The sequence below is a fragment of the Sardina pilchardus genome, chromosome 12 (assembly GCF_963854185.1).
Source record: "Sardina pilchardus chromosome 12, fSarPil1.1, whole genome shotgun sequence".
NCBI classification, from domain to species: Eukaryota; Metazoa; Chordata; class Actinopteri; order Clupeiformes; family Clupeidae; genus Sardina; species Sardina pilchardus.
In genome coordinates this window covers 25617165-25637217 of record NC_085005.1, presented here as the reverse complement: position 1 = coordinate 25637217, position 20053 = coordinate 25617165, and the positions used below count along the sequence as shown (strand labels likewise).

General features: G+C 47.4%; 1 protein-coding gene across 1 annotated transcript in view; it reads left to right on the top strand.

Moving 5' to 3' along the window:
- Positions 1-20053, top strand: part of LOC134098455 (pleckstrin homology domain-containing family G member 3) — a 75129-nt gene that overhangs the window by 9826 nt on the left and 45250 nt on the right. Inside the window, exon 2 of the mRNA XM_062551506.1 lies at positions 2915-2982. Within this exon, the coding sequence (XP_062407490.1) occupies positions 2934-2982 (49 nt within the window). The 5' untranslated portion in view covers positions 2915-2933. The remainder of the gene's footprint in view (positions 1-2914; positions 2983-20053) is intronic.

Genomic DNA, 20053 nt, shown 5'->3' with positions numbered 1-20053 from the left:
CAGCGGGCGGGACCGGGTGACCAGGGCTTTTGAATGGGACTGACATCCAAAATATACACTTGCTCTCTCTCCTCCAAACACTGCACAGTGTCTACTCCACCATAAAGAAAACAGTTTAGTTTAATCAGCTTCTCGGCTTCAATCTGCCTGCGTGTTTTATTCCCCGAGGTCGTTTAAAACCAATACCCAATTTTCCAGCCCATGCCGCGTTGGACGTGCTACATGTCAAGGGTGTAATTACTGTATACGGGGACGCCTGCTCCCTATGTAGGAGATTTGGTATTAAAGTGGGGTTTTTGGTGGACGGAAGTAACAGTTTAACGACTTGTGAGGGGTCTATTGGCATTTTTGGTTTGGTCCAGGTTTAGACTCATGTACAGACATTGTTATAGCTGTTTACTTAAGAGCCCAATATTACACAGGTCAGGAACCCATGCACAGTCGTGAAACCACACACACACACACACAAGCGCACACACACACATCTGACACCATGCATTCTTTTGGGGCTTTGAGCTAATAGTTGGGAGAGAGGCTGGATTTCCAATGAGGGTCTGGCCACAGAACTGTTTTCATTACTTCAGCATCTAATGACATGCAGAACAAGAGGGATGTGTGCGTATGTGTGTGTGTGTGTGTGTGTGTGTGTGCCCCTAATGTAATTTCCCTCCCAGTGTTTTGCATTCAGATGGTTTGGGATCGCTCGCATAGGCTGAAGATGACGGAGGGGCCTCCAAACTGTTTACGCTCCTCTCTGCTCTGATATATTTTTCTTTCAGCCCGCACTCCTGGAACTTCTTTTCCTGTTCTCGCCCTGTTTATTCCTGCAAACTCGACTTCGTTTACCCGTGCCACTTGACGTCGACTTTTTTTTTTCCCGCCGCCGAACATGTGTTGTTTCAGCGAGAGAATGTCCGAGTGCAAGGCTGTCTTCCTCTTAACGCGAAGCACATTTTGCGGCTTTCGGGCGGAAGTCAAGTTTCCTAAGCACTGTCTCCTCTATCCTACTTTTATTGTCAATAATTTAGTCTGGGTGAGATATTATTTTATGTAGCACTCAACAAAGAGATGAACAGCTGAAAAAACAAGATGGCTTACTACTGCTTAGACAGCCTTTTATTTTAGATGACGCCATCGACACCATCGACGCCATCGAAAAAAAAAACATGCCAAAATGCCACCAGTTGGCTCCGCTTGTAGATTTTCCCATGGTTAGCGTCTTGCTCAGATTTCATAGTAGCACAAAGCATAGTTACTTCCTCTTTGGCAGTCTTAGTCATAGATGTCTGCCTAGTTTAAACACAACAAGATGTCGAGACATCTTTGTTTGCTGCTGCAAGCAGGTCTTTTTATAGAATAAGGAAAAATAGTAATCGTGACATAACATGCCATAGGTATGTGTGACATGGTTGTCTGGGACCGTGTCGTGAGACAAATGGATGTTTTCATAATGGCCAGGCCATTGTTGAATTCCATTGGTGTGCAAAGCCTTTATATTCTCTCACAGATTGGAACAGTGTGCCAGTCTGGAAGTATCTGTGTAGACAAAGCACAAATGCTTGTAATTTCACAGTCCAAATGAGCAGACGACGTCTTTCTTTTTTTGTTTGAGCCAATGCACGTCTGGTGTTTAAAGTTCCGTGTTATAAAAATATAAGCATGATGATGACGTCATCATCAGGTTCTCTGACAGGAACATTGTGGCTATTAACACACAGCTCCTGGTGCCAAATCCCAGGAACCAGTCGTGGGACCTGCTTAGAGAAGATATAAATCTACTGCACCTCAGGTTACACAGAACAGAAAGGCCCATTAAACGCTTCAGTGTGTCCTAATGTGGAGCACAGGTGATATTTGCAGAGGTGGACTCACTCATCCTCGCCCTTTTGTTAATGCTGAGTTCACATATTAACTCGCATATTAACTGGGTAGGTCACACTGTTCTTCTGGAAGACAAACGGCACCACTGATCTGAGGGCAGTGGCCTGCGGCTAACGGCTAGCGCTGTAGCTGAGTGTGCAGTGTGACGTCTTTGGGTGGTGTTGCTATCAGTGCCTTTTGTATTGGTATCAGTATCTTTTGCATGTTTGAAAAAAAACTGGTGGAGCTGCGCCCGCATGTTTACCATTTTTGTGGCTCTCAGTGAAGTGAAACGAAGTGAGTGAAGTGAAGTAAGATAATTTAAAGCAACATTAGAGCATTTTTTTCCTCTGTCGCACACACGCTATTTGTTTATCCAGCAAATAACAGACAAGGTAGAATATGTTGCATGATTTTAGGAAAGTATGATGTATTGCGACATCGAAGCAAGTCAAATTTGTAGTTTCTGTAGTCTCATTTAATCGAACTACAGATACACTACCCGATCTGGTAAAGTTACACAGTAGTGTGGTTATAGCCGATAGAGGGCCGCGAAATGAAAGCAGAAGTGCCGTTCACCCTGTTACGAGTTGATGAACCACTCTTAGTGTTGCTTAAAGGTGGAGTCGATTGCATTTTGATTCTAATCTCACCCGGATTTGGCGAGATTCAGTGAGTTACTCTGCACAGCTCTTACTCAAGGTTGTGGCGTGGACCACACCATAAACAATCTTAGCCAACCATCTCACTGTGCTCGTTTAATGCCCAGAGCTATGGACTGAACAATTCTATCTCTCCAGTCATATAAACACCCCACCCCATCACCCTGTGTTTTTGAAAATCAATAACAAGTTGATTACGAAAAGCAATCAACATGGTGCGCACGGAAGGCAAGGCTGGGATTTGATTGGCTATTAAACTACTCACGCAAGTGTTTGTAAAGCCAAATGACGGACTGCGGTGTGTGGTGATGAGTGTGGCTTTGTGTTGGTGGTCATGATGGCCCTTCTCCTGGTGCTCACCCCCCTCTCTTCTTCTCTCTTCTCCCCCGTAGCTCCTGAGGACAGAGTGCCATGCCCGAGGGATCCCACTGCGCCACTCATGACGTCCCGATGGGCGAAGGTGAGCTTCATCTCTCTCATATTCATCTGTCTCTCTGTCTCTGTCTCTCTCTCTCTCTCTCTCTCTCTCTCTTTCTTTCTTTCTTTTTCTTTCTTTCTTTCTTTCTTTCTCTCTCTCTCTCACTTGCTTGCTAATACTTCCCTCTCAAATCACACCACTCTCTCTCTCTCATGCTTTTTTCTCTTTCTCATTCTCTCTGCCTTTCTTTCTCTCTCACTCTTTCTTCACCTCCCTCCCAACCCATAGCAGACTCTCTCTCTCTCCCTCTCTAGTTCCCTCCCTTCAGTCTGTCTCTGTCCCTCTGCTTACCTCTCCTCACCCACCCACCTCCCACATTGTCTCTCCACTTGTGTGTAGTCCCGGAGTCGGACCCACAGTTTTCTTCTTGTGGGTTTTCCACCACACATACTGTAAACTATAATAAACGCTCAATTACGGTTGCTTTATTTGCTTTCAAGATTGGAGCAGCCGCTATCTGCTGAGAGGGGGGTCATATACGGTTTGTGAGTTTAGCAGAGCTCTCCAACATACGGTGGACGCGTGCGTCAACAGCATTCATAGATCACTTTTATAACTTATTGTTGCACTAGAGACATATCCTAGACTGATCGCTTAAGTGTGTCTTGAGTTTCACCATGGCACACTCAAAAGTTTTAACGTCACACTGCCCCCCCCCCCCCCCCCCACCTACATTGCTGAGCAGTAGATCATCCCATATATGATTTCTCTTAATGTTACTTCAACAGGGCCTTCTATTAAAGTCAACAAGGTATTGGTCACGGTAGATCAGTTGACAAATGAATGGATACGTGTGGCCTCTGAGCCTTTATCTCCTCTCCTAATCTTTCTGTTGGTTCAGTAAACAAGGGGTCTATATTCACGGGATTGTGGGGGTGGGGGTGGGGGAGGCTGCGGCCGGGAGGGGCTGCTGGTGGAGCGGAGACAAGCCGCCACCTACCTGGTGTGTTTACAGAGCAGAAAGCCACTGCAGCATCCTGCCAGTCATGGTCCAGTTCCTGGGCAGCGAGCGAGTGAGCGAGCGCCCGCCGTCTTTAGGAGACGCGCGCAGAAGCAGTTAGGGCCTGTCAGACCAGAAGCCTTGGAGCTGATGCAGGCCACCTGGGTCCGGAGAGGGTGTGGAAAATAAGTATGCATGCTTAGGCTGTTTTGGTTGTGTGTATGTATGTGAGTTTGTGTGTGTGTGTGTTTGTGTGGAGAAAGAGAGAGGAATGGAGAGAGGGAGGAGAAAGAGACAGAAAGAAAGTAAAAAAGGGCAAACCAAGCTGAAGGCACAGCGCTGAAAGTCTGATTCTTGTGGTGCCTGGCCACAAGAATGCAAAGTGACTAGGGATTTACTGCTTTCTTGGTCATTCTCTCTCTCTCTCTCTTTCTCTCTCTCTCTCTCTCTCTCTCTGTCCCGCCCTCCCTCTCTTTCCCTTTCTCTGCTCTCTCGCTTTCTCTTCCTCTGTGCAGTAGAATGACGGCCTGTTGAGAAGCCCTCAGGGCAAGCTTAGAGGTCTGCACAGAGGCGCAAGGCTGCGGCTCTGCACAGTTAAGGCTCGGGTCACTGGCTCGGACAAAGGCGGAGGCAGAGGCCGGCCGTAGTTCTGCCAACGAGGCAAATCGCCGAGTGCCTTAAATGTGCATCTCTCTTTTCCTCTCTCTCTCTCTCTCTCTTCCATAACAAGTGCATTTTGTCCTCTAAGACGGAGCAAATCCTCGATCCGTCTCTTGGGTAGTCGATTAGATGCCTCTGGCTTTGGTGCTCACGTGTCTTTTGAGGACTCGCAAGGGGGACATTCGGGCCCACGCTGCGTTGTTTGGGCTTGTACGCCCCTCCCTGTTCCACATCTCGAACAGTCCCCAGGTCACTCCGTACTCCTTTGTCGACCGTTAACGTCCATCTTCTTCAGCTGGTTCGACGACCTTAAGAATGCCTCACGTCGCCTCCAGTTGATTTGCGCTCTCAAGCTCATCGTATTTTACCCGGTGCGGAACAAAAAATGAAGTTGAGAAACAGACGTGTCTCCGCAATCATCATAATCTGTTAATGCACTCTCCATTCCTCAACTTGTTGCCCCTCGGTAAGGATAGAGGAGACACTGTTAGCTCCCCCCCCCCCCCCAAAGACCTTTAAAGGGTGTTGTCATGTTGTAAAGGCCTTGCACACAGCTGATGTTTTCCACAGTTTGTCTTGAGCACGGGGCCCTGCTCGGAGGGCTGACCGAGAGGCCTTGTTTGGTTTGTCCTGCTGCCGGCCCTCCGAAGCCAAGAGGCCGAGTGTCAGAGGCCTGACCCCAACAGACACGTCAGTAGAGAGGCTGGAATGTGTCCCAAGTAAGCAGAACGCGGAGGAGAAGAGAGAAAGAGAGACTCTCTTTGTGCGTGTGTGTGTGTGTGTGTGTGTGTGTGTGTGTGTGTGTGTGTGTGTGTGTGTGTGTGTGTGTGTGTGTGTGTGTGTGTGTGTGTGTGTGTGTGTGTGTGTGTGTGTGTGTGTGTGTGTGTGTGTGTGTGTGTGTGTGTGTGTGTGTGTGTGTGTGTGTGTGTGTGTGTGTGTGTGTGTGTGTGTGTGTGTGTGTGTGTGTGTGTGTGTGTGTGTGTGTGTGTGGACGAGACGAGAGTACTCTTCCAGTCCACTTGTACTGGTATGACTGCTATTTGGGGTATGTGCTTTCACACCTTAGACCTTGAACACAATGAAGCACAAACATGAAAGCTGCACTTTTGCTTCAAAAAAGGGCACGAAGACTATTGTTGCTATGATTACACATCCCATAATGAGCAAGAACAGTAGATGTCCAGTAGAGGATTTCAAAACCCATGATCGTGAGACTTTCAAAAGAGACATTTTGAGTTGCTTTTTTTCTTTGGCTCTTTGTCCCTCATGAAGATGATGGAGGGAGGAAGAGAGGGAGGGAGGAAGAGAGGGAGGGAGGGAGAGAGGGAGGGAGAAGGGAGGGAGAAGGATGGAAAGAGAGGGATGACGGGGAAACTGACAGGGATGAGGGTAGTTGTTATGGCGACAGCATGCCTCAGGGTGGGAGTTGCCTGTAAAGGAAGCAGTTTGGTGGGTGAAGCAGAGTGTGGACTGGAGTTCAGACCTTTGCTTGTATTTGTATTAGCTACAAAAAGCCCCCTGAGCTAACGTCATGCCGTGTGTTACGGAATGGAAGATTTCTGTGGTGTGTCGCTTTGCCCAGTGGCAGGTTCGCGCGAGCCCGAGGAAGGTTAACGGCCTACGCAGAGAGGGAGAGAGGGAGAGAGGGAGAGAGGGAGAGAGGGAGAGAGGGAGAGAGGGAGAGAGACAGGAAAAGTGCCACAACGCCTCGCTTGTTGGCCGTCCTGTCATGTCTGTCTGTCTGTCTCTTGTTTTCCCTCCATCCCTCTCTCCCTCTCTCACTTTCTCTTTCTGTCTCTGTCTCTCTGTAGTGCCATTCTTCTGTCTTTTCCCCACTCTGTTCTCTCTCCCCGGCGGAGAGGCCGGCCTGCGCGGCCGTACGTCACATAAATCCCTTTTCATATCCTGCCGGCCGCACAACGAGCCTCTGTCTAGCCCCCAGAGCAGGCTGCGTTCTATAAAAGAAAACCCTCGCGCCACAATTCAGTGTTTTAAAAATGAATTTACACTTATGCGCGCGAAAGAATTCACTTTTTTTTGTTTTTTTCCTCCCAAGTCCTCCACTGAACCACCACCATGGCCATTTCACTGGGTCTAGTTTTAGAAGTCGTTATTGCTGGAGCTTAGACTCTGGGCTTCTCTTGCCTCGGAGTTCTGTAAAAACTGGCAGGGCCTGTTGTAACAGATGTGGCTGGCTGGTGCTGTGTGTGTTTGTGTGTGTGTGTGTGTGTGTGTGTGTGTGAAAGAGAAAGAGAGAGAGAGTGTGCGCCAGTGTATGCTTGTTTTGAAAGTGCAAGCCTGTATCACATATCTTCTTTTATAGAATCACCCAGTTTAGGAAGAAACCGTTGGAAATCCAATACAAACAGAAATCGAAATGCAACCCACTAAGCTAAATAACCACCGGACTTGCGAAGTAACTAACTGGTGCATTCACAGTTTGCACTGTTTACTATCAGCGTTGCCATGGCGCAGGTGGAAACTTCATGCTTAGAAAAGTTTGAGTAGAATTTGTATACGCAGTACATAATTTGTTTACAGATATGTTCATCCTTGAGTTTTATCACCCTGGTCAAATACTGCTATCAGTGTCACCTTTTAGTTTCAGAGCCTACAGCAACAAAACTAACCAACCAAAGGTGAAATCCTGGACCTCACTCAGATGTCTGTGGGCTCTTTGCATGAGTCTTTCACCTCCATGCAAAAGGCCTGATGTGGACCAGCTTCCTCAAGCCGATGATGCACAGGAGCGACTTTGTTGAATTATTTCCGGACAATCGCATGACCAGTTCCCAGTGTCCTGATTTGTTGATCACGTCGAGCTGTGTGATGAATGATTTTCAAGTTCTGTAGGTGCAAATGTACAGTACACCTGGGTACATTTGTACTGTATTGCTCAGTATCAAATAGAAAAGAGCCCAGACAACATAACTCCCCAACCGCTCCAACAGTTGCCTACCTTTAGTCCTGGGAAATCACTCTCCTCATGCTTAACTGCGTGGGGAAATGGGGGCATCCCAGAAAGGCCTGCTGGGACTATAACCGCATGCAGAGCATAGCAACCCCCCTTTGGCACAACAGTGTTTTATTCTAAGCAAAAGCTTTTGCTTCTGAATGCGGCCAAGGGGGTTGTCATTGAACAAAGCTGCCTGTTGGATCCAGTTTGAAGAAACTAGGGCCAGAGTCATTTGCAAAATATATTCCAGAAATGTATTCCAACGTATTGTGCCAGTAGCCTGTCATGTCTGGCCATACAACCCTATCCAGATGCTTGAATGCCTCGGATCAGAGACAGTCGTGAAAAAAATGCAGTTTCATTCCAATAGATTTTCTCCTTCCTTCCAACCCCTTTACTTTGGCTGTTCCTGATATGATGTCTGTTTCATTTCTCATGCTCAATAATCACGAGAGATTAGATGATGGGTTTAGGTGGAATTGACTGGGTTAGTCTCTGGAGGTCGTGACCTGTGATATGACCACTGGGATGTCAAGGAGAGGTAAGTGCCCGTTTGAAAGAGGAAGTCGATTATGAGCAACCAGAAATGACTGGAAGGTTTGGCTCAGACATGGTTGGGAGAATCAAGCAAACATTTTTTTTTTCCGGAAGAGCTCTGCCCATCACCGATTGTTGTGGGCGAATCAGCAGACTTTACTTAACCCCAGGTTGTTGTTGTTTTTTTTTTCTAAGAGTCTCCCTCAGAGTATTTGTGTGCCCTCAGTCTTATCTCATCTCCTTTGCTGGTGTCTTCTCTGACCTGTTCAGGAGGGGGAGTGGACGAAGGGAAGGGAGTTCTAATGACCTGCCAGGTTTGCTATGCAGTTCATATTGAGCAGAAGACATCTCTGCAGGACATCACAACAGTGTTCTCAATGCAACATCGTTGGCTGATGATGATAATGACCCCTAACTTGCGCAGAGGTCATTACAGACACAAATAACTACATGATTGATGAGGAATGGTTGAGAATTCCATCGCAGCCGTGTTGACATACCTCATAAGCAGGGACCTGAATGGGAAACATGATGAGAATTATTGAGCTTAGTTCATGAAGAACAAACAAATTCTTGAAGAATTGCAGCTCGCTTCACAGAAACCCCCAGATTCTTGCAGGCGTAGGGAATTTACCCCTGGGTCTGCTTTTTGTGTGAGGCAACGTCAGGAAGAGGAGTGAGTTTTTACAAAAGATTGTGCAAGGCTCACGTCTCCGCATTCCATGAAATGAGCTCTCTACGTTTGGGTGGTGGGGGAAAAAAACTCAGCCGCGCTATTTGCATGCCCGAGGGCTGATTACCCGAGTCATCCACTCTAGGTATGTTGCTCTTCAGCTTTGACGGCTGACCAAATAAACCAAATCAAAAGGCTCACCAACATACTGCCCGTCATCCAGATCATGTCAATAAGCATGTTTTGATGGTGGTATTACATTGAAATTTTGTTTATACCCGGAATTTGTATTTATTTAGAACGTCGGTATTTCATATCTAGGTAAACCAAGTTACGAAACAATTTGACCTGAGGTGAACCTCATCTTGCTTCAAGCCGAATGCAACAGTCATTTTCCCTGGTTCTGTCGTGGACGAGACTGACATACTGTAGTGTTTTTTGCGACAGAGGAAAATGTCCAAGCTACAAACTTCGTTTTTCCTCATCAGCAGAATCGTGTCCAGCCATCTGTTCCCTTGATATTCATCAGCATTAGCCTTTATATCTATAGCAGGCGCTGTTTATCTCTCGGCTAACATGAAGATAGGCTTTATGACTGGAGGTGTTTTGGCCCCTGGCTGCCAAACGCACAAGCGCACATCTCGAGCGGAATCATCCCACAGCGTCAGCCGCGCGGCACACTGTCTCTCTCTCTCTGTGTGTTTCTCTGCAAGTGGAAAAGCACTTCTACGAGCGCCGGCTGGCCGGGCCCGGCTCCCCCACCCCCCCACCCCCCCGGGCTTTCTGTGGAGACTGGGTCTGTTATTCCGCTCAAGTCTGTGCGTTTGTTAGTTTTAGGCACAGTCCAGAAGGCATACCTCTTTACCCACTTACCCCCGAATGCTGACATCACAGCAGTGGCACCTTCTAATACCGTACGTCAGGACATTGCGACTTCTGGCTTTTGTTGACTGATGAAAAAGTGACTACCTCGGTGTAATGTTCTCTGGGAAGTTTGTTTTACTTTGCTCAAGTGAGCGTTTGTCATGGTGGTGTGTGATCAGTGAATCATGTTCTTGAACATTCTCACAGTTTGCTTGAGCACTTTGTAGGAGAGGTAGACCTCAGTTTGACCTCAAGCCCAAATCTGTTCACATATGACCAAGCGCAGTGCGTCCATCAGGACAGATCCTCCGCAGACTTCAAACTAATGCCAAGTGGAGCGCTCTCTGATACTCCAGAAGTTTTCTACTCTTTCCAATAAATGTTATCCGCTGATCTTCACCACTGCCTTCCTCTTTGTGGATCAGTATTACTCAGCCCCATGTACTAAACCAAGACCACTTCATGATCCCTTTTGGGAAGGGGGGGGGGGACCCCAACACATTAGATTGCCACTTATCCATCTTAAGTTCCATCCAAATTAGATTATATTAAATTGAATAGGGCTAATTAAATGCATTGTGGCACTGGGGCTGCGTCGCTGCAGAAAGACCAGATGCTGTGGGGTCAGAGATCTGCTCAAGAGAGAGAGAGAGCAAACGAGAACATGTCTCTCAAAAACAGATTGTGGTCAGAATCCGATTGAGTTCCCAATGAATTAACCCCTTGTATTCCGCGTGTCTCTGTGTCTAGTTTTCCCATATGTTTCACCACCACGCTCCAGCCGCCGTAACGGAGCGCTAGCCATTACAAACCAGTGAGTCACATCCTACGCTTAGATCTCAGTCAGCGTAAACGGAGCCCTTTGAGGGCCATGACTAGATAAGTGGCGAGTGACGCAGGCTGAACCCTTTTCCTAATGAATGGGACGTTTTATCTGCGAGCGCGGAGCGCCGACGGAGCGGAGCGGCCTCGCTAATGCACGCCACCCGTGGTGGTGGACGGAATGGGAATGTTCCGTGGCGCCGTGCCCACGCGCTGAGAAGGAGCGCCAAGCGACGAGAGGAAGGACAGAGCGAGGGCACGGAGAGGTGTGAGAGGTGAAGACAGGGGAGAGAGGGAGGGAGATAGAGAGGTGGGGATCGGGGGGATAAGAGAGGGATGAGGGAGAGGTGGGAGAAAAGAGAGGGGGGAGAGAGAGAAGGAGAGGAGGCGGTTAAGGAGAGAGGGGCAGAAGAGAGAGAGAGAGAGAGAGAGGGAGAGAGAGAGAGAGCACACTCGGCCATGTGGATGTTGCTAAAGTAGGTAAATGGATTAAGCCAGATTAGGAGCACTGCATAGAGGTGAATGAATGCTGTCCCTCCCTCTCTCTCTCTCCCTCCCTCTCTCCTTCTCTCCCTCCCTCCCTCCCTCTCTCCTTCCCTCCCTCCCTCAGCAGATCTCTCAGGCTGTTCCAGTAGATCGCTCAGATGGCTCCAGTACATGTTGCTCATCCTGTTTTTATAGATCCTTCCGATTAGGGATCGGAATAAACGTTATTCCAATTAGCGTGTGTGCCCGTTAACGGAGTGGACGGTGTGATAATCTACTGTACCTCTGTAGATCTCCCAAGTATTTTGGCCAAATATTGATCCAAATAGCTTGGTTGTGGCTGGGCCTTTAAATGGAGCTTTCTGGGAGCAGATGCCTGTTGCGGTCTGAGTCATTCACGCTGCTTGGTTACATCTCTCAAGTCCGATTCAGCCGAGCTCATAACTCGGGTTTCCCACGCATTCGTTGCCCAACTGTATGGCACGGGTGGTCCTGAGTGTGGATGAATAATAGTGTGTAATAACCACCCCTTATCCCTCCTCCTCCCCCTCCTCCCACAAGGCCCATCTCAGAGAGAGAGAGAGAGAGAGAGAGAGAGAGAGAGAGAGAGAGAGACACAGAGAGAGAGAGAGAGAGACCGAGAGAGAGAGAGAGAGAGAGAGAGAGAGAGAGAGAGAGAGAGAGAGAGAGAGAGAGAGATCCTCTGTGGTGAGTTTAGATTCAGAACAGCCTCCTCCCAAGAGCGTAATCACACATGACTGTGCGGTGCCCATTGTTTTCTTTGACTCGCTCCTAATGTTTGGTCTGGGCGGCGGGAGCCGCGAGTCTCGGGGTTGCCCTGGAGGTCAGCGTAAAGTGAGCGGTTTCTGTGTTGTTTCACGGTGCCTCTATGGTGGAGCTCCATTGGCTTCACCCGCGCTGCCACCAGGCATCCTCCACCCGCAGATTTGATTTGCATTAACCTCCCTCCCATCAAATCACACGCGGCTCTAAGGGCTACCCATGTTGAGATGACGAGAGCCGGAGGCCCGAGCATTGTTATGACCTTCCGGCTCGTGTTTAGGAGCAAATTGGCGGATGCCTCAGCGAGTCAGCGGGCAAATTTGTGACTGTCATAAAAAAAAAGTTCAGCGAGAGTCCATTTTGCTTTTGAACAGAATAATTTGCTGTTCTAGAAAGCCATTCATGGGAGTCATTCATAATGAGCCCTCGTTGCCAGATTCAGTGTCTTCTGTGTGTGTGTGTGTGTGTGTGTGTGTGTGTGTGTGTGTGTGTGTGTGTGTGTGTGTGTGTGTGTTCCAAACTTTGTTTGTGTTAGTGACAACCATCTCTGTGTGTACTGTAGATGCATGTGTGTGTGTGTGTGTGTGTGTGTGTGTGTGTGTGTGTGTGTGTGTGTGTGTTCCAAACTTTGTTTGTGTTAGTGACAACCATCTCTGTGTGTACTGTAGATGCATGTGTGTGTGTGTATGTGTGTGTGTGTGTGTGTGAGAGAGAGTGGTGCGTGTGTGTGTCAGCAAGAGAGAGCTGCCACTAATTGGATAGAAGTTCTCCGCCAAGTTACTGCCAAGGGTGGGGGTTGGGTGGTGGCTGCGTGTGTGTGTGTTTGTGTGTGTGTGTTTGTGTGTGTGTGTCTGTGGGGAGGCGTTTCAGAGCGAAGCGCTACAGGTGGAAGCGCCTCGCAGTCCGTGTGTGTGGGCGTCTGGACTGCGAGAAACTCAAAGGGCTGAGAGTCACCTTTTACCTTCTCCAGCAACAAAACCCCGAAAACCTCCAAAACCACCAGGATTTTCTGGCATACCTGAGCGTGTGTGTGTTTGTGTGTGTTTGTATACAGCAGAACTCTCCATCCAGAGCGAAACAAAGGCGCATGAAGGTACGAACAATGCGTGCTGTGTAATCTTCTAATTGTAAGGTCAGGCTGTGGCTGCACTCGGACATGGCTTTGATTATTATTCCGCAGCCTCGATTGTGTGAAGATGGGGTGTTTTGACTGTGTCTTTTCAAAGGTCGCACCTTTCGATGAATGCTTTCACTTCTCCTCTGTTGTTGTTGTCTTGGCGTTGTTTTCATTTTGAGGACCTGCGTCCGTGTTGTTAAGCTTCATCTGAGAAGAACGCAATTGTTTTGCCTCAGAAATGGGAGAGATGGAGAATTCTAGGTATTTGATTTAGAGATGTATTTATGGCTTTCTTTCTACTTTTGTTATTATGGTTCAAGACCAGATCTGTAGTTATTCTCCATTACAGTCATTGTGCAATGGTTTGCATTTCATTGGAGAATGTAGGGTCTTTTTTGAGGCACAATGCGACCCCTGTTTTGGTGAGCAACAATGGTGCTCCTCAGGCAAGCTGGCGGCACCCATCTGCAACACTAAGTAGGTCTGACATCAGGCATTCATGACAATTTCCCCCCTGAAAAGGCCACCTCCAGTGTTGACACTGGCCTTGGCTGTATGGAATCATCAAAAACAAAGTGTGTCGCTTCTTGCCTCTGAGGCACATGCCACAGACCTCTTACCATTGAATGTTTTTGCTGCATGGGCATTTGTGTGTGTGTGTGTGTGGGGGGGGGGGGGGTTCTTTCTTTTTTTTCTTGTCTTTGGAAGTGCTCGTCCACTCAAGCGGTCGTTAGCTTTCCCTCGTTAAGTGGCTTAGGTGATGTCACATGCTCCAGGGCCCCAAGTAGCCACTGGTCAGCAGGGGAGGTGTGCGCTCCTCTTACGTAACAAGACTGCTGTCTTCTCAGCATCCCTCCTTCGCTTGCCCCCGGGACCCGGGGCCGCTTTTTATAGAGTCGTCCAGATTTTCAATCGAATTTGCTGTTTTAATTACACTCCCAAAGAGTGTAACAGGAATTGAGAAAATAAAATAATAGAATCACCATTTTTGTCTATGGCTAGGGCAGATTTAGATATTTTTTTATTTCCATTCATTTCATGTCTGATTTAATTTCATGCCATTTCTGCTGGCTGATATCACCAGTATTGGTGTTGGCGATTTGTGGCTAGGTGCAGCTAGCAGCAGGGATGTCCCCAGACCTCTCTCTGCTTTGCAGGACTTGAGTTTGTGTGAAAAGGAGATAAAATGGCAGATGCTAGCGTGCCATGTTTGTTTTTCCAACGCGGCTCTGGCAAGGTCTAACTGTGCTGCCAGTTCACCCTGCACACAGGTCCACCCAGAGGCCAATTGCATCCTCCAGTGTCCTGTGTGTGTGTGTTTGTGTGTGTGTGTGTGTGTGAGAGAGAGAGAGTGAGTGTGTGTGCGCGCTACTGTTACCAAAACAGCCGATTATCCTTAATGGCTTTAGCAACTGAATTTAGCCGTACCACAGGTGATGTGTTTTTCCTTTCTAATGGGTTTGATTACATTAGCCAGTGCAGGCCACAGCTTGTGCCCCTTGGCTGCCACCCGGCTCCCAGTCTGCGTCCAATAGCCTTGCTTGCCTCTTGCAATGCTTTATGGGAGCATGAAAATGATTTAAGTGTCTCCGCTGCTCCCAGAAGCGTTTAGTGCCAGCTTTGATGTCTGCCTGGATGGAGGTTTAATGGCAGAGTGTGGACGTCTGATGTCTTGACTGAACACTCCCCCCTCTTATGCTATCAATCAGCACGGTGAAGATTTGTGTTATTCACCCAAAGACACTGTCAGAGTAATGGCTCGAGAATACACACATACAGTATCTCCATATCTTTTGTTCCGTGTTGGTGAGATGAGCTAATTTGGGTGACTTAGTGTAAAGAGTTCAGGTTCTGAGGTGGAACAGGGTCCAAATACTTGATCCTTCCCCCAAAGTCATTTTCTATGACTAAAAATCTCTATCTGATGCATCTTTGGAAATGGCACCTGCAGAGATGGACTGCCGTCAGAAAGGTTCATCACATGGGGACTTTGGGAGTGTTGTGGGTGTTTTGTAAGGATAAAGTGCTGTTCAATGGGGAAAAGTTTTATTGTTTATTGTTGTTATATTAGCGGGAGACATTTTTAAAAGCCATATTTAGAATGCACTTTTTAGTGTCACGTTCCATAGTTGCATTTTATAAATGTGGGAAAAAGCCTCGGTAATCCCTGTGACAAACCTACTTGATGTTGAGAATTCTATGCAAGACCTTGTTCTCTGAGTGTTTGACTTAACATGTGGCCTGAAGGTTGCCTTCTGTTGTGTAAGGCTGAGGGGGGTGGAAGATTGTATTACTGCACAGGTTGATTTGCAGTTATACCAGCAAGCAAGTACACCAGATGGACTCGAGGTGTACCGGTGGCTGGAAAGGGCATATGGCCGTGAATCAAAGGTTTTAATTTCATTTGTGCAGCATCACGAGTGCTTCTCATCCCATTCACACGCAAACGCTTGTAGAGAGACAAATACACCAACACACTCAGAAGGACAGGGACACAGAACTGGCCATAACAAACACACAAATCATATCCGTCATCTCCATTGTTTGTTTTTCAGCCTAAAGAAGGCCTTTTTCTACCCTTGACAAACGATCGTGTCAGATCTGAAGAGATAAACGAGGTTTTCGCGTGTGATTAACTTTAAATTGCATTGCGTAACATGGGCAATGCTCTATTATGACAATAGTATCATAATATCAGTTAGCAGTTCTAATGGATTATCATGAGTCATGTCAAGTGCAGGTGTGTGTATATCTATTGAAGAATGGGATGAATTAATTCATTATTCCTAAAGTGTCAACATTGCATGCAAAGAATGAATCCCTTTGCCCTTTTCCTAACACACACACGCGCGCGCGCGCGCACACACACACACACACACACACACACACACACACACACACACGCGCACACACACACACTCACACACACATGCACAGACAGATACCCATTCATCTGGCGATACACGCGTTGCACCTCATCACTGTGTACAAGGTGAAGGTCAGCGTCCAAGCACATTTCACGAGAAGTGCGCGAGTGTTCCAGCCAAGTCCACACTCTCCTCCATGTCCTTGTCCCGTATAAGCCACTACTGTCCGGGTGAAGACAGGCCAACATAACACTCATGTCACCTTGGAAGTGGATGCTAAACTGGCCCTGTCCTCAGTTGTGATATATTTGTGGTTGGGTTTATAGCCTGTGATCATCTCGGCCTTAAAGCAGCGTGCCTAAATCTGTTAGTGGGCAGAGTTAATCTGGACAGAACTCCCAGTTCAGCCAGGCTGCCTGGCAGCCTCTATATAAAACCCTTCTGCGCGTTAGTTTATAAAAGTAGTGAATAAATCAGATTTACTTGGTCAAGTACACGAATAGACTCGCATTCCATTCTCCCTCTGTTTGTGTAACTCTGACACTTTCTTTCTCTCTCTCTCCCTCCCTCCCTCTCTCTCTTTCTCTCCCTCTCTCTCTCTCTCTCTCTCTTGCTCTCTCTTTCATTCTCTGGTTCTACCATATTAGTAAAGATTTAGAGTTGTGCTTTTGCATAGTGAAAGGACAGGGCAGCTTTGTGGTTTTTGTTTTGTTCGACGCCTGCACGGTTATTAAAACCATCAATCACAGGAAGATACGATCGCAAAAAGAATCCCTTGGTGATTTATTGTGCTTCTAAAACGAGCAGCCCCATTTCTCATAATAACATGTTAATGTAAGGTAAATGGACCTCGGCATCAGAGGCATGTATGAAATATATTTTTGTGCTGTCCATAAAACATTCTTTAAATGGCCAGCTGAATTTAAGTGTGCCTTCTCCCTTCATACTGCCTTTGCCAGCTGGGATGCTATATAGGCTGTAGATGAGTGTACTGGTATGAACTATGTCTGCAGTCTACATCTACAGTTTTTTTTGTGAATGCGAAGACGTGGATATGAAGAATCTGGGAGCTCAGGGAAGTCATGGATATTTTGCCTATTCTGGGTTAGTGGATATTAGTGGATGTTATTAGATTTTACAGGTGTAAGTGTTGACTCAGAATAGAACCTTGACTTGAAGATGACCTTGACTTGTGCCCTTAGGTGGAGCTGTGTGGTTTGAGCCTCGAGCCTAATACCAGGTGTGATTTAGGATTTGCCCCCGCTAATAGATCAGGCATCTTTCAGCCCTGAGAAGTGATCAATTAAGATAAGATAAGATAGATACGATAAGATAAGATATACTTTAATGTCCCCCAAGGGGGACATTTGTCTTGGGCTGCAGTCACTGCATCACACTCTTACAACATACTACATGCATGAATGACATGCATTTGTAATGGCAAAATAGCAGAGAAGTCTTGGCACAGAAGGTTTGGGGTGGCGGCAACACTGTAGAGGGGTCTGAGGGTGACTGGAAGGGCAGTCTAGGCAGGGGTTTCATCACCATCCGGCGCTGTTTGCAGTGGTGCCACTAGTCATGAACAAAATGGCTAAAGACTAAACGGGCTAGACATTCCCATGTTTGGAAGTATTTCATGAAAATGAGAACTATTCAGCTGTATTAAAGCACAATAAAAACACGTCTGCTACGGATAACCATCTAAAGATTAAACAACCCCCCCTTCTGACTGCTAATGCTAGCGGCAGTGTTAGCACCCGCACTGTACCGACACATGATGACTAGTTGACAGCTACAGTATTATGAGAAGCTGATCAGCTAGTAAAAATCAGTGGGACTTTGTGAAAGCCCTTATCAGGGGCAGGATCAGCTGGAGGGTCTGGGCTGGTGGAGGCCTGGGGAGGGGAAGGGGAAGGGCAGCAGGGCAACAGGGCAGCAGGGCAACAGGGCAGCAGGGCAGAGCCCAGGGAGGGCAGGAGGGGAAGGGTTGGGAAAGGCAGGAAGTCTGGGGGTCTCTCTCTCCGAGGCAGCAGACTGCAGTGCTTCAGTCCGGCTCCTCCGCCTCATGTGCCAGGAATTCCAAGAATTAAAAGGCTACAGTACGAGAGTTTGATGCAATCTCCTCGGAATGCTAGACATTCCGCCTCATGTGCCCCCCCCTCCACCCCTCCACCCCCCCATCCCCTGAACCCCGGCAACCTGAAGGCCACCCCCCCCCCCCCCTACATACCCCCTTCCATAACTCCAGTCTAGGATTAATGGAATATTCTCTGAGCTTCTTGGATGTTTGAAGTTAATCTCATAATATAATTTCTGACCTGTAGCACTCCCCTCAACACCCCCCCTTCCATCCCAAACATTCAAACATACCATGACGTTCAGCATTAGCCAAGAACCACACCGTAGGAATGTCTATGTCATCCCTCCAGATCGTCCACGGGCTGAGGGAGGAAGGATAGGATATGGAAGATGACACCTCTAGAATGTGAGCTTTGAGCTATTCTCTTTTTTCCCGTCTCTTGGCCGTTGGCCACCGTGCGACATTCTTTGGGCATATTTAATCCTGTCATGTAACGTTAATACAACGGCCCGCCACACACGCTGCGATCAGGCGCACTCTATTCTCTCACTTACAACATTCCACAGTGTCTGATTAACATTGAAAAACGTTGTACCGAACATGAGCTATACCTCCAAAGCAGGCATTCACTGGTTTGATCTACACGAGGGAATAGAATGCTGTCTGAATTAAATATGCGATGATCGCAGACCGGAAATCCCACTGCTTCCATACTCGTAGGCTGTTCACTGGATATTTCTTCTGACGCCGGAGTCCCTGAGATCTCACTATACTCTGTCCTTATAGGTTGTAATTGTTGCTAATTGTTGACATAAAATCTCTTTCCATTGAGTCAAAGGGGATATTGTTTTCCTCCTAGCCCCATGGTTTCCCAGGACCATATCAGTCCTGAGATGAGCCCCGTGATTCAGTTATCAGACCCTCTTTAGAGGTTTCACATGTTTTATATCACTGGCTTTTAAAAAAACAAAAATAAAGACAGTCAAGTAAAATTGTTTCCCAGGGGATAGTTTGGCAGCCCAGAGCCTTTAAGAAGATGGCCACTACATATGGTGGTAGTAGTTTTGATGGATGTTGTGTACAAATGTGCATAGCGATGTGTGTGTCTGTGTGTGTCTGTGTCTGTCTGTGTGTGTGTGTGTGTGTGTGTGTGTGTGTGTGTGTGTGTGTGCGCGGCTGTGCAAAAGCATGTACGTGTGTATGTGTCTGTGAAGCCATGCATCGTTACACAGTTGTTTACTTGCCCTGACCTCACTTGCCCTGTCTCTCTCTCTGTCTCTCTCTCTCCCTCTCTCTCTGTCTCTCTCTCTCCCTCTCTCTCTCTCTCTCTCTCTCTCTCTCTCTCTCTGTCTCCCTCTCTCTCTCTCTCTCTCTCTCCCTCTCTCTCCCTCTCTCTCTCTCTCTCCCTCCCTCTCTCCCTCTCTCTCTAAAGTGCCTGGCTCTTGTTTACCCTGGGTCTGCCTGAGAGCACAGTAAACACTCGCCTCGGCCCATTCGCCAGAGTAATGGCTGACGAGCGTAATCTGCACGCCTCACTCCCACACCATCTGAGGTCGTAATCCCGCGTAGTCCCCTCTCGGCCAACCCAATTAGCACTCAAAAACAGAGCATCTGCTTCAGTATGTCTCTGGAGGCCTTTTACACCACGGCCCTGGATTATGCATCCAAAATATATATATTGGCATGAGAAATCTGACTGCCCCCCCCCCCCTCCCCACACACGCATTCCATCTTCTCCAAGTTTTTAAAGATAATGTGCTCAGCTACTATGGGATTTTATTAAGGCAAAATTGTGTGTTGTGAGGTTGTTTTGAAATGAAATGTTAATTTGATAATCTCCTAATTTAATCTGTATTAATTTACACGCACTCAGACACACAGGCTGGCGCCATATGTGGCGTATTTGAGCTGTGACCAGTGCTCTCCCCTTTAGTTAAACACTGTTTAGTTTCTGCTCAAGTGCCTACATTTGATTTCTGACCAAAGAGGGAATGAGAAACTGAAACTCAAGTGGAAAAATGTGATCAAGCCCCTAAACAGATTAATGTAGCATTGAGGAGTCATTTTGCAGTGTTTCTTTGTTTGAAACTACAATAACAGTTTGGATGGTTTGGAATGTTTTATTGCAATCCTCATACGCTGAACACCGAGAGTGCCAGCTTTGTGTACGGATTCTGAAACGCTGTCCACTTGAGGCCGCTCATGGGTGCCCCTGGTCATTACGGTCATCATGACTGTTTATCACAAGCAACAGGCCACATCAGGTCA